General features: G+C 51.4%; 1 protein-coding gene across 19 annotated transcripts in view; it reads left to right on the top strand.

Annotated features, from left to right (window-relative positions):
* UBR5 (ubiquitin protein ligase E3 component n-recognin 5) overlaps positions 1-17,019 on the top strand; it is a 2,132,574-nt gene that overhangs the window by 2,012,699 nt on the left and 102,856 nt on the right. For all 19 annotated transcript variants that reach the window (XM_078686916.1, XM_078686920.1, XM_078686919.1 and 16 more), the window contains one exon: positions 11,347-11,460. In XM_078686916.1, the coding sequence (XP_078543042.1) occupies positions 11,347-11,460 (114 nt within the window). The remainder of the gene's footprint in view (positions 1-11,346; positions 11,461-17,019) is intronic.

A 17,019-nucleotide genomic window follows, 5' to 3' on the forward strand; every position in this document is an offset into this window, starting at 1 on the left:
AGGCCCATGTGACGCCAGTGGGAGGCAGGGTTCGCCATCACCACCTCCACTGGCGCACTGTCACGTCGGACAGGTGGGTGCTGCAAATCGTCCGAAGGGGCTACTCCCTCCCCTTCGAGGCGACTCCTCCAGCCATGCCACCGCAGAACCACCGTGTATCGGGGGATCACTTGCGACTTCTGCAGGAGGAAGTTACGGCCCTCTTGGCCAAGGGGGCCATCGAGCGCGTTCCTGGGCCAGAAGTAGGGTGTGGTTGCTACTCCCACTACTTTCTGGTACCCAAGAAGGGCAAAGGGGGCCTACGCCCTATCTTGGACCTACGGAACGTCAACGGCTTCCTCCGGAAGGAGAAGTTCAAGATGCTGACACTGGCTCAGGTCCTGGCTGCCCTGGACCCAGGAGACTGGATGGTAGCGTTGGACTTGCAGGACGCTTACTTTCATTTCCCCGTCCTGCCTGCCCACCGGCGCTACCTGCGGTTCATGGTGGGCCACGAGCACTTTCAGTTTACCGTGCTCCCCTTCGGCCTTACCAGCGCCCCACGGGTGTTCACGAAGGTGATGGCGGTGGTCGCAGCTCATATGCGCAGGTTAGGGGTTTCAGTCTTCCCCTACCTCGACGACTGGTTGTTGAAGGCGGGCTCGCCCCAGACAGTCGTCAGCTACCTCCAGACGACGGCAGACCTCCTGCATCAGCTGGGGTTCTCCATCAATGTGCCGAAGTCACACCTGTGTCCCTCTCAGAAGCTCCTCTTCATCGGAGCGGTTCTGGACTCGGCGCGGTTTCGGGTTTATCCGCCCGAACAGCGGGTCCGGGATATTCAGGCTCTGATTCCCATCTTTCAGCCGTTATCCCGGGTTTCGGTCAGGTTGACGCTGCGGCTTCTGGGGCTGATGGCCTCCTGCATCATACTGGTGCATCACGCCAGGTGGCGGATGCGGGCTCTGCAGTGGGACCTGAAGTTTCAGTGGGCCCAGCATCAGGGCAACCTATCCGACCACGTCCTGATCTCGGAGGGCACTGCGAGACAGCTGCAGTGGTGGCTTACGGACCGCGATTGGGTCAGCGGCAGATCCCTCTCCCTTCCCCAACCGGAGCACGTAGTTGTGACGGACGCGTCCCTCCAGGGCTGGGGAGGCCACTAGGGAGAGGCGGAGATCAGAGGCCTCTGGTCTCCGGCGGAGACCCGGCTCCACATCAACCTGTTGGAGCTCAGGGCGATTCGTCTGGCACTAAAGGCATTCCTCCCCTCTGTCCGGGGGAGTGTAGTGCAGGTGTTCACGGACAACACCACCGCCATGTGGTACTGCAACAAACAAGGCGGGGTGGGGGTCGTGGATCCTTTGTCAAGAGGCTCTTCGCCTTTGGCAATGGCTGGAACGCCAGGGCGTGACCCTGGTGGCTCAACACCTGGCAGGTTCTCTGAACGCCAGGGCGGACGAGCCCAGCCGTCGGTGCATGATGGATCACGAATGGCGTCTGAACTCGGACGTGGCGCAAGGCCTCTTTCAGCGATGGGGAGAGCCTTGGTTAGATCTATTCGCCACCGAAGAGAACGCGCAATGTCATCAGTTCTGCGCGTTGGAATTTCCAAGGCGGCACTCGCTCGGAGACGCTTTTCGTCGCGAGTGGAGTTGCGGTCTTTTGTACGCCTTTCCGCCTATACCACTTCTGCCCAGAGTGCTGAAGAAGATCAAGCGCGACCGGGCCCAAGTCATCCTTGTGGCTCCGGACTGGGCGAGAAGGTACTGGTATCCAGAGCTACTCAGTCTGTCAGTCGATCCCCCGGTTCGTCTGCCTCTTCAGGAGGACCTTCTGTCGCAGCAGATGGGGACGGTCCTCCACCCGAACCTGTCCAGTCTCCACCTCCATGCTTGGAGATTGAGCGGCGACAGTTGAGGCCATTTGACTTGCCTCCTGAAGTCTGTAACATCATTCTGGCAGCCAGGCGTCCCTCCACAAAGTCGGTATACGCCTGCAGGTGGAACAGATTTGTGGCATGGTGCACAGCAAAGGCTGTGGATCCTCTTTCTGCCCCTCTTTCTGAGGTTCTTCTCTTCCTTCTTTCTCTTGCCCAGCAGGGCTCTGCTCTAGGCACTATCAAGGGCTACCTTTCTGCCCTTTCAGCCTTTCTCCGGCTACCTGATCAGCCTTCTTTGTTCAAGTCCCCTATTGTAAACAGATTTCTTAAGGGCATCACTCACACGTTTCCTCCTGTTCCGTTTGTGATGCCTCAGTGGGACTTGAACCTGGTTTTAACATTCCTGATGTGCGCTCCCTTTGAGCCACTTCACAACTGTCCTCTTCGCCTTCTAACTTTGAAGACTGCTTTCCTGGTTGCCATCACCTCTGCCAGGAGAGTGAGTGAGCTCCAGGCTCTTTCTTGTACTCCACCTTTCCTTTCCGTCCATCCGGACAAAGTGGTGCTTCGTACCAAACCTTCTTTCCTGCCCAAGGTTGTCACGGCCTTTCACATCGGGCAGTCTATCACCTTGCCAACCTTCTTCCCGCCACCGCATCCCTCTAAAGAGGAAGAGCGGCTCCACCGTCTGGACCCAAAACGTGCGCTCTCATTCTACTTGGATCGCACACGCCAGTTCCGGGTGGATGACCAACTCTTTGTTGGTTACGTGGGCGCTAAGAAGGGGAAAGCGGTGCACAAGAGGACCATCTCCCGGTGGATCGTCCTGTGTATCCAGGCATGCTACTCCTTGGCTAGGAAGGAGCCCCCGGTTGGACTGCGGGCTCATTCTACCCGAGCGACGGCGACTACCACTGCCCTGGGCAGGGGTGTGCCCTTACAAGACATCTGTCAGGCAGCTACGTGGGCATCACTGCACACGTTTGCGAGACACTACTGCCTGGACAGTCAAGTCAGGAGGGATGGCTTCTTTGGCCGTTCCGTCCTCCAGGACTTTCTGGTGTGATTATTGGTTCGCAGACCCACCACCGGGGTTGGTATTGCTGGGGTATCTATTCTAAGGTAAGGAATCTAATACTAACGTGTCTCTTTCAGATGCACAAGTTACTACTTGTGTAACGATATATCTGTAAGAGACATTAGTTGGTATTCGATTCCTTACCGACCCACCCATCCTCCCCGTTCTGCGAACCAATATCTAGGGTTAGGGTTGTCCCCTTCAGGGCCCTAGTTTCAATGGCACCAGTGTTGGTTTTTAACATGGCTCTGCGTTTCTGGCGCGGAAAAGCTGTGTCTAAGAACTGACGTCAGCACGCGGAGGCGGCGTCTAAGTACTCCGACGACGTCATCACGACGCCGACGACGGACGCGGAGCCGCAGACGACGCCTACCGACGCGCAAGGGTACTGCTACGCAAAAATTTCCGGATCCAGTCTGACGCCTGGGGATATTCTAAGGTAAGGAATCTAATACTAACTAATGTCTCTTACAGATATATCGTTACACAAGTAGTAACTTGTGCAACTGGCTGGTAACACAGCTGGGGCAAGGTGGTGTAATCACCCTTTGCTTAGATATAGTATACCTATATCTAACCCTAAAATGGACACATATATTCCTATAAGTCACTCCTATGGCAGGCCTTACCAATCCTGAAGGCAGAGTGCTTGGAATAATGTGAGATGGTTGTGAGAAGTTGGCCTGATGTGCAGTGCTCACTATTCTAGTGATCACTATATATCAGTCCAAACAACCCTTATTGATGATTGGTTGTAAGTCAACCTTATAGACCAGCTATCCTAGTAGCATGGATACGAGCAGTCTAAGGCTAAGACTCTAGAGGGCGTGTTAAGCCAGCTGTTTTACCATCACATTACCCCTTGAACACCCAGTGAAAGGACACCACACAAGTGTTATGAAAATAAACAATGTATTTATTAGAATCACAACAACCCTGTACTCTTTATGAGGACAGGGTGCTAAGCACACAACAAAACTCTTACGAAAATACTTTTAAGTTAGCACGTTACACAAATGCCCGAGGGGCACGAAAAACCATATACACTAAAAGTGGAATGCGAATTACTAGCAGGTAAGTAACAGTTCTAATAGGCTTTGGAATCGCTAGGACTGGACTAGGGAATCGTTAGATTACTACTAGGAGGCCCAGGGGACTCGGGTGCAGAGTGTGCACTCTCACGCGGGATGCGGGACAAAGTCTATGGAGGCTAGTAAAGGCAAAGTTAGTGTTCACGGGCGAACCCGACCTGGTAGGAAGAAAACGACAGTGGATCCTGACCCTTGGATAGTGAGGCTATGCTGGGACACCGGAGTGCCGAAGTTACCTAGCCCAGGGGCTGCAGCTGCATAGGCCTGAAAAGACGTCGGGGATCTCGTTGCCGGACCGGGAGCCTGGAAGGAAGAAGTTGCTGGCAGGCGACCAGTGAAGGAAAGTTCGATGGATCCAAGCCTGGATCAAGGAAGAAGAAAACCTGAAAGCAGAGGGGACCAAGTTCTTGAATCACTAGCCAGTGATTAAGTGGGCACCAGGATGGCACCGGGCGAAGTCACCGCAGTCAGGTGAGTGGGCGCTGCTGGGCTCTGCAGTCTCTCGGACCAGGAGGCGTTGTCGGCGACCAGGATGGAGGTGCGAGCTGTCCCACGAAGGATGAAGTTGTTGGCGTCGAAGTTACCCAGGATTGGGCAACAAGCCTTGGCTAATTCAAGCCCACGCGGTGGACTCAAAATGGCGTCTTGAGTGGACCAGGAGGGTCCAGGGTGCTCCTCTTCTGGGAGGGAGCAAGGGCCAGTCTGGAGCAACCAGACCAGCAGCAGAAATGTCGTCGGGCGTCGTCAGGAAGGCCACAAGCCAACGGGCTAGTAGCCAAACAACGCGGTGAACAGCGGAAAGCAGAAGGGCCCCACGCAGATCGTGGAGATGCTGGGGGGCTGCACTTCGGAGCTGGAGCTGCTCAGAGTCGGGGCTTCTCGGACCCCAAAGCACTCACCAGTGGAATACTCGGCGGGCTTGCTGTGCAGAAGTCGTGCAGTCTTGGCGATGGCCGGTCCCTCGAGGTCTCGTCGCACCCACGGTTCTCAGCTGTGCTGTAGAGGTGGGTAGAGGTCAGAGGTGCCAGGGAAGCCGGGTCTCGTCGAGCTGGGCAGTCGGATTCCGGAGGAAGGACGTGCAGCAGACCGCAGTGTTCTGTAGATGGTGCCTGCGGGTGCAGGGTGACTACTCCTTAGTCACAAGGGAGAAATCTTAGGAAGAAGTCTTGAGTTCCTTTCGCAGAAAGTAGTTTCAGGATTCAAAGATGATCTGATTTGGAAGGGGGCCAGTCTCTACCTTTATCCTGTAAAAAGGGGCTGGCACGCGACTAAGTCCTGCCCTATGGGTGGGACTAGGAGGGGGGTGGTTACACCCACTTCCTTGGCGGGCTTTTTCCCCAGCACAGGGTCTGGAGTGACCCTGGAACTGGTTCAAGCCGGCCTATGCACAGTGAGCACCGGGGTGCTACTTGCAGTCACCTTCCTCTAAAGCCCTGCCTACCTACAATACACAAAACCCTGTCTGGGACGGTGCTGGCACCGCCCCTGGCAGGAAACCCTTTGTCCTTATCTCCTGCTCTGGGAGGACTCCCAGCAGCAGGAGGGCAGACTTGTGTCTCGGTGGCAGCATCCATTTTGTGGATGCTAAGGCTCTGTCTGACTTTAACCGGGGTTAGGGGTTACATACATGTCGTGTCCCTCTAGAAGGGTGGAATGCTAACCCCGTCGCCAGAATTGGCGAGGGGTTAGTATTCCAATTCGTATGACACCTTACTCGACATGTTTTGATAAAGCGATACCAGAGTTGGCATATAACCGCGAGGATTATAATGCACTTAAGAGTATATGGTATGCGATATCATGGAAACGGCTAAGGGATGGATCCCGAAAGCCGCAGACAGGCTCAGCTCATGCCAGAGCACCATCTCACACGATTCCAAGCACTCTGCCTTCAGGATTGTTAAGGCCTGCCATAGGAGTGACTGATAGGAGATCTGTGTGTCCATTTTTAGGGTTAGATATAGGTATACTATATCTAAAGCAAAGGGTGATTACACCACCTTGCCCCAGCTGTCAAGCAGCCAGTTGTGTCAGATTTGGATGGCCAGCCAGGGGTGGCATAATACATGCTGCAGCCCCTGGTAGGCCCTGGGTACACCTATGCCCTGGGTACCTAAGGTACACTGTACAGGGACTGATAAGGTGACTCAGTATCCAATTTAGATATGTACCGAAGGTACATGGAATCCATTTTACAGAGAGAGCAGTAGGCCTGGGGCCCTGAATAGCAGGGTCCCAGGTCAACTAAGTCAGAAAACCAGCAAAACACCAGGCAAAAAGTTGGGGGCAACCATAGTCAGGGATCTACCTTCCTACAATGGTGCTCTAGCATGAGCTGAGCCTGTCTGCAGCATTCGGAACCAAGTCCTTTAGCTGTTTCCAGGATAACGCTATACCATATACACTTAAGTGCATTATAATCCTCGTGGTTATTGCTAACTTTGGTATAGCATTATCAAAACATGTTGATTAAGGTGTCATACGATTTGGAATACTACCCCCTCGCCAGTTCTGGCGACGGGGGTAGCATTCCACCCTTCTAGAGTGATACGACATGTCCATAACTGAGAACCCCGGTTAAAGTTAAGCAGAGCCTCAGCATCACAAAATGGATGCTGCCACCACAGACACAAGTCTGACCTCCTGCTGCTGGGAGTCCTTCCAGCGAGGGAGGCCTGGACAAAGGGTTTCCTGCCTTGGGAGGTGCTAGCACCACCCCAGACAGGATTTTGTGTATTGAGGTAGGGAGGGCTGAAAGGAATGAGACATGCCTGGGGCACACAAGGTGTCCCTGTGCATACCCCGGTTCAAACCAGTTGCTGGGGCACTCCAGCCCCAGCTCTGGCGCGAAACCAGACAAAGGATAGGGGGTGTAACCACCCCCCTTCCTGGTCCCACCCATGGGAGGGACCTAGTCACGAGTACAGCCCCCTTTAGCAGAATAAAGGTAGGAGCTGGTCACATTCCAAATTAGATTATCCTGAACAACTCAACAAAGAAGAAACTCTGGACTTCGACGTTCTGCTCCACAGAAGACTGAAGAAATCTCCCTTGTGGCCAAGGAGTGACCACCCTGCAACTGCAGGCACCATCAAGCGTCCTAGCGGTTCACTTTGTCGTCCTTCCTGCCGGAACCAGACCTCAGAGCCCGACGAGTCCCGGATTCCCAGACCTCTCCGGCCTCTACCCACATCTGCAGCACAGCTGAGACCCGTGGGTGCGACGAGACACGTGGGACCGGCCATCTTGAAGAAACTGCACTTCGCTTCCAGCACGACTTCAGAGGCATCCTCGAGTAAGTGCTTTGGGGATTGAGAAGCCCCAGCCCCGAGCAGCTCCTGCACCAAAGACCAGCCCTCCAGCATCCACGAGATCTACGTGGTGCCCTTTTGCTTGGTTGCTGCTCGACGCATTGTCTGGTCCCTTGCCGGCTGGCTAGTGACTTCCTTGACGACGATCCACAAAATCTACACCGCTGGTCTGGTTGCTCCAGACTGGCCTTTGCTTCCCTGTAAAGGAGAAGCACCCCAGACCCACCTGGTGCGCACGAGACGCCATTTCCACTCACCGCGTGGGTTGCCTTTGCCAAGGCCTGTTGACGCCGAATCCGGAACAGACACCGCCGACAGCGAGAGCCTGCGTGGGACAGCTCGTGCCTCCATCCTGGTCGTCGAAGATACCTCCTGGTCCATGTGGCTGCAGAGTCAAGCGTCTACTCTTCACCTGATCGCGACGACCGCATCTGGTTCCTTCCTGGTTCCACTCCAGTCACTGGCTAGTGACTTTGAACATTGTCCCCTCTGCTTTCAGGTCTCCATCATCTTCGATCCGCCCTTGGATCACTCCGGACATCTTCCTCCTGGTCTCCTGCAGCATCCTTCTTCAAGGCTCCATTGACTTCAACGCGGAAACCCGACACACTTTCCCACCTATGCACACGCAGCCCGTGGGTGGGGTAACGAGAGCATTTCGGTGCTCATAGGTAGATTGACTCTCCTAGTGTCCAGGTATCCTGTTGTTTTAGTCGTAACTAGTAGGAACTGTCTTTTACTTACCTTTTCGTAATTTGTTCTGCCCATTGACTTCGTTGCGCATCCCGCGTGTGAGTTGACACTCTGCACACGCGTCCCGTGGGCCTCCTGCTACTTACCTGAGGTTAGGGTAGTGTAGTCCCAGCGATCCTACAGCCTCTGGGCAGCTTCATTTCCTCTATCGATTTCCTTATACCATTTACTTAGTATATGGTTTGTCGTGCCCCTAAGGCACCATTGTAAATTGTGCGATTCACTGTATTTTCCATAAGAGTATTATTATGTGCTTAGCCCTCTGATCTCATAAAGAGTTCACAGGTGTTTGTTAGTTATAAATATATTGTTTATTTTCATAACAACCTGTGTGGTGTCCTTTCATCTGGTATTCAAGGGGTTATATGTGGTAAAACAGCTGGCTTCACATGCCAAAAGAGTTTAGCCTAAGACAGCTTTGTCCATGCTACCATTAGGATAGCTGGTCTATAAGGTTGACTTGCAACCAATCACCATAAGGGTTGTTTGGACTGATACAAGGTGATCACTAGAACTAGTGAGCATCATATATCAGGCCAACTTCTCACAGCTATGAGCTGCTGCTCTGGAAAGTCGTGTTAAGAACTGGCCTCGGCATGCCCGTGCGGTGTCTATTGTATTTTATTGTATTGTAATTGCATTTATATAGCGCTTACTACCCCTGACGAGGCGTCGAAGCGCTTTTTAGGCGAGTAGCACGCTACTCTGGGACCCATAGAGGATTAGTGTTGAATTAGTATAGTGAAACATGCAAGTACATGTTAAGTGGTGGATAGGTTAGTCAGTTATTTGGATTTGGAATGATAGCAGAAGGATAGAGGAGGAAAAAGGTTTGTATTTATATAGGGGCTTGTTACCCCTGATGGGGTGTTGACGCACGCTATTCAGGAAGTCCATCAAGGATTAGTGGTGAATTAATATGGTGAAATATGAAGTAATTTCCGTGGTGGATATTAGTTATTTGGAGTCAGAAGGATAAGGGAGGGATAAAAGGTGAGGAAAGGTTTGCATTCATATAGCATTTATTACCCCTGATGGGTGTTGAAGTGCTTTTCTGGCGAGTAGCACACCACTCCGGAACCCATAAAGGATTAGTGTTGAAAATTAGTATAGTAAAATATGAAGTAATTTGAGTAGTGGATATGTTATTCAGTTATGTGGGTAGAGAAGGGTAGGTGGCGGGATAGAAGAGGGAAAGATGTTTGTATTTATATAGCGCTTGCTACCCCTGATGGAGTTTTGAAGCACAAGTAGCACACTACTCTGGAACCCATCAGGATTAGTGTTTAATTAGTATGGTGAAACATGAAAGTAATTTATGGTGGTGGATATGTTAGTCAGTTATTTGTATTCAAAAGGGTTGGGGCTGGTTAGAAAAGAGGGAAGAGTGTAGAAAGGTTTGTTTTAGAGAATTGGTATAGTAAAAGAGGTGTCAGATGATGCAAGGAGGGGTAGAGTAGGAGAGAGTCTATAAAGGGTTATTTTGGGGATCATAATGATAATGATAATTACGTGCTTGTATAGCGCACGACTACCCGGAGGCATCTCGGCCCTTGTACGAATACCGCTGAGGAACCCTTCCTGGCCTTTCCCTGTGAGGTGCCCACTCCTGGGAACCCCCAAGGTGAAGCCAGGCATCCTAGCGTTGCTGGGGCCGTTGTGGAGATTAAGCAAGCTATTGCCCAGAGTCGCAGAGGGGGACTCATGATTAGAATAGGCACCGAGGGGAGAATTATCAGGTCCGAGGAAATTGAGCCCAAGACCCGCCGAGGCGGGAATTGAACCCTGGTCCCGGGCCAGACTTCTGCATCAGGGTCTGCCGCTCTAACCATTGAGCCACACGATCATAGTAGTGGTATGGGGTTTGGGATAAATGAGAGAGTGGATGAAGAGGATATATTGATAGATGTATAGGATGAGAGATGGGGTAGTGCATTGGAAAGAGTAGTAGAAAGAAGTTTGAGATGAGTCAGAAGGTTGGGCTATAAGATATATTGAGGGAAGTATAGGCTGAAATAAAGGATAGTGCATTGGAAATGCTAAATTAGAAGAAAGTGATAAATATATAGATCCATAAGTACATTGAAAGTATATAGATACATAAAGGAGGTATGTATATTGGGCAGCATTTCTGGCCCTGGTCCTGGTGAATCTCGAACTGGCTCAAACAGGCAACTGCCCTTGTCCTCGCTGCCCTTAACAGGCTCCAACAGGTAACTGCCCTTGTCCTCTCTGCCCTTATCCTCGACACCCTAACCCTGGCCCTTTATAGCCCTAGTAATCAGGTGACCCCTTCAGCCAATGGGAACCCTAGCCCTAACGCTATCCAATCACAACACTAGCCCTAATATCTATGGTATTTGCCATATAATGTATCACCTGCTGCATAATCATCAGACTTTAACAAATTTGTTCCTAGCTCAAATAGATCAAAAGTTACTAAAATAGATATGACCCATGTGCCGTGCAGTGAAAGGCTCTATGCAAAGGTTGACTGATCATCTTTCAGTTACATATTACTGTATTTGGAGGTCATACTGGCACTAATGAGGTGAAACCTTTCCCCAACGTTAATACATCAAAAAAAACTAGCATAATTATGAAGTAATACAAACACACAATGTGCTGCACTAAGTCGCATAAAAAGCCTTTTTGCGTTTCATGATTGTCAACCCTGATGCATAATTTGCTCCTCCACTGCCATATAATTCCAGTAGCCTTACCTATGGTTGACTATTACACAGAAACTTCAACGAGTTAAGTTCAAGTGATAAGAGCACATACTGAATGTCCCTCAGACTTTCGAATTCCAGGATCCCCATTCTTGAGAGGACAACCAAACCTGCTGCTCCTCATAAAACAGTTGAAAAACAACCCTCCCAATAATCCTTAAATTTCTGGGGGCACATCGTTTCTGAAGCTAAACAATGTGTTTTTTTCTTTCACTTTAGGGAATAGTGTATATACTGAAATAGCCAGATTTGAGTATCAAATAAAAACATAAGGACATAACTTTCCTGCAAACATGTTTTACAATGCATTCTTTATCACATTTTGACCATTGTCATGCTGTGCTGAATAAAAACATGGAAAATTAAGACTTTGTATATTTGTTTTTACATCCTGTGTCTGGAGCTGCTTCATCCATTTGTGATTCTACAAATGTTATTGGTCTTTGGAGAGAATTTAATATAAAAGATCTTAATTTCCAAACAGTTCGCTTATACCCTTTTTATTTACTATTTTTCTTAGGTTGAGCTTATCACGAATGGTGTAAATGTGCCAGTCACCCCTCAAAACGTGTACGAGTATGTTCGAAAGTATGCTGAGCATCGAATGTTAGTTGTTGCAGAGCAGCCTCTACATGTAAGTATTAAGCGGTCATTGGCTCGTGCCTTCTGCTTTCTGATAAAAATTACATGTGAAATTATGAAGAGCTGTTTGCTTAATATATTTCACAAATTTTCATCACTCTTGGAATTCATATTATCATTCCATGATAGAATACGTGTGTGACTAAAGAATCCATTCAAGTGTCTTTTTTTGTTATATAATTTTAGACCCCGAGATCATCCGAAGCAGGTAAGTACTTTCCGAAATATGATTTTTACAGTAAAATGCTTTCGACATGAGGCTCTAACGTGGTAATGTTGGCCTAAGGGAGAAACCTACTCTGCATACATATACTTGCTAGCTTTTCTTGTGGGTGCCTTTTAGGACTTAAGGTGCTTAGGGGCCAAGGAACCACCAGCAGTTCGGTTTTACCTGCCCTGGTGAGTTTGGGTGCAAAGGTGCTGATCCCATTGGTAGCCTCGAGTGCTACGTGTTAGTAATTGCAGGGTACGTATAAAACTTAGCTTGAAAGTGGGAACTTGGGGGACAAGTCCAGCAGAAACCAAAGTGGAGTTCAGCTCTTGAGGGTCTCTGGGGCAAAGAGACACTGTCTGTTTATTTGAACTTGGGCTGTGGGGCTCGTGTGCAGAGGGTTTTGTCCAGTGAGTCGCTTGCATTGGAGGCTTCACTTTACTGGGTCCCCTGCAGAGGGAAAAAACTGAACAGCAGGCCCATTCAATGTAGACTGCTTTGATCCTGAAATCCATTGTCGTCGGGTCAGCTTTGGCGTCTGTGGTGTCCGGGCTGGACATTCTACAAGCTTTGGTTGCAGCAAATGCTCCAGTATCCTGGGTATTGGTGCACTCCTGGAGGGTCTATTGTCTTGGAACTCACTGGAGGGAAGGGGCTGACCTCCTAGAACCATGGTGTCCTCCTGGCGAGATGCTCATTTGGTGTACCTGATGGGCAACAAAACTTTTCAGGAAAGTGCAGTTGGTGCTTGCAGATGCAGTGTGTGCCTCCTCTGCCCCAAGGGGGATGTTGATTAGTCGTTGAAGTGCTGGACAGTCCTCCGAGGCTTTGGGGAGGGTGTTCAACTTCTGCACAGGCCTATCTTTGTGATTGTAGCGGTGGAAGCAGCCAGGCAGGGCATGGTGCTAGTTTTGGTGCAGGACCTCTGTTCAATCAATCAATCAATCAATCACAGCATTTATATAGCGCACTACTCACCCAAAAGGGTCTCAAGGCGCTAGGGAGGGGGGGTCCGCTACTGCTCGAACAGCCAGGTCTTGAGTTACTTCCTGAAGGCGAGGTGGTCCTGGGTCAGGCGGAGGTGGGTCGGGAGGGAGTTCCATGTCTTGGCGGCGAGGTAGGAGAAGGACCGACCTCCTGTGGTGGCTCTTCGGATGCGGGGTACAGCGGCGAGGGCGTGGTCGGTCGATCGAAGCTGGCGATTGGGAGCGTAGAAGTTGAGGCGGCTGTTGAGGTATCCCGGGCCTTGGTTGTGTAGGGCTTTGTGTGCGTGGGTGAGGAGTCGGAAGGTGATTCTCTTGTTGACCGGGAGCCAGTGCAGGTCTCTCAGGTGTCAGGAGATGTGGCTGCGACGGGGGATGTCCAGGATGAGACGTGCTGAGGCGTTCTGGATCCGCTGAAGTCTCTTCTGGAGCTTGCCGGTGGTTCCGGCGTAGAGAGAGTTGCCGTAGTCCAGACGGCTGGTGACGAGGGCCTGGGTGACCGTCTTCCTGGTCTCGGTGGGGATCCACTGGAAGATCTTACGTAGCATGCGCAAGATGTTGAAGCACGACGAGGAGACGGCGTTGACTTGTCTGGTCATGGAGAGGGAGGAGTCCAGGATGAAGCCCAGGTTGCGTGCGTGGTCTGTCTGTTTGGGTGCGCTGCCCAGGGCGGAGGGCCACCAGGAGTCGTCCCAGGCGGGGAGGGTCTCATGTCTTCGGCTCTTCTTTTTTCATCCTGCTCCCAGATAGACCGATCTGCATTCCTGGTGTCCGGGAATCACCTTATACTGATGTAGGGCATGTAAGGTAGTAGCCAATGGGCTACTTACCCCTGGGGTGACTGCACCCCTTTTTGACCACTTCCTGGGGAGAGGCGGCATAATCGTGACCCTTTCTTGGCTGTCCACTTCAGTGGCCCATCTCAGGGGTGTGCCTAGCCTGAAAGTAGAACTCACCTACTTACTATCCAATTTACCACCTGCTCTGGTGCCAAAAGGGCCCCAGTGCAAGGGAAAAAGGTTCCCTAGGTCTGGGGGGGGGGGGCGTTGTCACATATCAAAGGTGGCAGAGGCTTTGAAGTCTCTAGCCTTGACAATTCACTAGCCATTCTGCTGGAGCAGGGTGATCACCTTCTGCAGGAGCAGGTATTGCTTCTGACCTCTGTGAGCATGGGCTCTCCCCTACAGGGGGTAAGAAACTCATCTGTGGTCGCAGGCTGGGCGATACCAGTTAGTGAGCAAACTAGAGATCTGAAAGAGACACGTTAGTATTAGATTACTTACCTTAGAATATCCCCAGGCGTCAGACTGGACATGGAAATTTTTGCGTAGCCGTACCCTTGCGCGTCGGTAGGCGTCGTCTGCGCCTCCGCGTCCGTCGTCGGCACCGTGATGACATCGTCGGAGTACTTAGACGCCGCCTCCGTGTGCTGACGTCAGTTCTTCTTTTTTCCGCGCCAGCAAGCGCAGATCTGGAAAAAGCAGTAACCCTAGTCAATTTTGACTAACTTTTTTGATCATTTCTCGAAGTCTTTCGACTCCGATTGGTGCCGTAGGGATGCCTGGCTTTGAGCACTGCGAGGATTGCGACCGCACGATGTCGGTTACGGATCCTCACCACCTGTGTTTAACTTGTCTAGGCGTCGATCACGACGACAAGGCCTGCTCCGACTGCCGGGCCCTCTCTTCGAAAGCCAGGCGGGAGCGGTCCCGCATGTAGGAGAGTGGGGTCTGCAATCCTATGGTCACCCCAGATTTTTGCTTTACTGGTTTAGGACTTTCCCTGGCTGTGGGCCTGCTAATCAGACCCACAGCCTAGCTGTTCTCTCTCTAAATTGACAACCATGTACTTTAGGTGCATTTACCAAATGGTACTGGGCCACCTTATCAGTCCCTGTACCCAGGGCATAGGTGTACCCAGGGCCTACCAGGGGCTGAAGCATGTATTATGCCACCCCTGGCTGGCCATCTAAATCTGACACAACTGGCTGCATGACAGCTGGGGCAAGGTGGTGTAAACACCCTTTGCTGTAGATATAGTATACCTATATCTAACCCTAAAATGGACACACATATTCCTATCAGTCACTCCTATGGAAGGCCTTATCAATCCTGAAGGCAGAGTGCTTTGAATCATGTGAGATGGTGCTCTGGCATGAGCTGAGCCCGTTTGCAGCTTGCGGAACCAAGTCCTAATAGCTGTTCCATGATAACGCTATACCATATACTCTTAAGTGCATTATCAACCTCGTGGTTAAATGCTAACTCTGGTATAACATTATCAAAACATGTCGAGTAAGGTGTCATACGATTTGGAATACTACCCCCTCGCCAATTCTGGCGACGGGGGTAGCATTCCACCCTTCTAGAGGGACACGACATGTATGTAACTGTGAACCCCGGTTAAAGTTAACTCGAGCCTCAGCATCACAAAATGGATGCTGCCACCACAGACACAAGTCTGACCTCCTGCTGCTGGGAGTGCTTCCAGCGAGGATGGCTTGGACAAAGGGTTTCCTGCCTTGGGAGGTGCTAGCACCACCCCAGACAGGACTTTGTGTATTGGGGAGGATAGGCCTGAAAGGAATGAGACATGCCTGGGGCACACAAGGTGCCCTCTGCATACACCGGTTCAAACCAGTTGCTGGGGCATCCCAGCCCCAGCTCTGGCGGGAAACCGGACAAAGGATAGGGGGTGTAACCACCCCCCTTCCTGGTCCCACCCAGGGGAGGGACCTAGTCAGTAGTGCAGCCCCCTTTAGGAGAATAAAGGTAGGAGCTGGTCCCATTCCAAATTAGATTATCCTGAACTATTCAACAAGAAGAAACTCTGGCCTTCGACGTTCTGCTCCACAGAAGACTGAAGAATCTCCCTTGTGGACAAGGAGTGTCCACCCTGCAACTGCAGGCACCATCAAGCGTCCAGGGGCTTCACTTTGTCATCTTCCCTCGAGGATCCAGACTTCAGAGCCAGACGAGACCCGGATTCCCAGACCTCTCCGACCTCAACTCACATCTGCAGCAAAGCTGAGATCCGTTGGTGTGACGAGACACGTGGGACCGGCCATCTTGAAAGAAACTGCACCTCGCTTCCAGCGCGACTTCTGAGGTAAACTCAACCAAGTGCTTTGGGGACTGAAAATCCCCAGCCCCGAGCAGCTCCTGCACCGAAGATCCGCCCTACAGCTTCCACGAGATCTGCGTGGAGCCCTTCTGCTTGTTTTGCTGCTCGACGCGTTATCTGGTCACTTGCCGGCTGGCTAGTGGCCTCCTAGACGACGAATCTTGAAATCTTCACTGCTGGTCTGGTTGCTCCAGACTGGCTCTTGCTCCCTTCCAAAAGAGGAGCACCCCGGACCCTCCTGGTCCACTCCAGACGCCGGTTCCATTCACCGCGTGGGTTGCCTTTGCCAAGGCCTGTTGATTCCAAATCCGGATCCGACAGCGAGAGCCTGCGTGGGACAGCTCGTGCCTCCATCCTGGTCGTCGAAGACACCTCCTGGTCCACGTAGCTGCAGAGACAAGCGCCCACTCTTCACCTGATCGCGACGACAGCCTCTGGTTCCTTCCTGGTTCCACTCCAGTCACTGGCTAGTGACTTTGAACATTGTCCCCTCTGCTTTCAGGTCTTCAGCATCACTGATCCACCCTTGGATCACACTGGACATCTTCCTCCTGGTCGCCTGCAGCATCTTTTCCTCCAGGCTCCATAGACTTCAACGCCGGAACCAGACACGACTTTGCACCTATGCACCCGCAGCCCGTGGGTGAGGTAACAAGAGCATTTCGGTGCTCAAGGGTAGTCTAACTGTCCTAGTGTCCAATTCCACAGTCGTTGTTGTCCTACCTAGTCAGGATTGTCCGTACTTACCTTTTACTTGAACTGTACTGTCCATAGACGTTGTTACGCATCTCGCGTGTGAGTTCACACTCTGCACACGCGTTCCGTGGGCCTCCTATTACTTACCTGAAGTTAGTGTAGCGTGGTGCCATCAATTCTACAGCCTCTGGACAGCTCCATTCCTTTTATCGACTCTCACATTCCACTTACTTAGTATAAGGTTTATCGTGCCCCTAGGGCACCATTGTAATTTTGTGCAACTTGTAGTATTTTTCGTAAGAGATTGTCATGTGCTTAGTGTAGGAGAGTAGGGTCTGCACTCCTATGATCACCCAGATTTTTGCTTTTTGCTTCACTGGTTTACGACTTTCCCTGGCTGTGGGCCTGCTAATCAGACCCACAGCCTAGCTGTTCTCTCTACTCCAAATTGTACCCAGGTACTGAATTGGCACTGGGCCCTCTCCAAGTCCCTGTACCCAGGGCTGAGGTGCACCCAGAAGTCTCCCAGGGGCTGCAG

Source organism: Lissotriton helveticus, chromosome 4_1 (genome assembly GCF_964261635.1).
Source record: "Lissotriton helveticus chromosome 4_1, aLisHel1.1, whole genome shotgun sequence".
Lineage (NCBI taxonomy): Eukaryota > Metazoa > Chordata > Amphibia > Caudata > Salamandridae > Lissotriton > Lissotriton helveticus.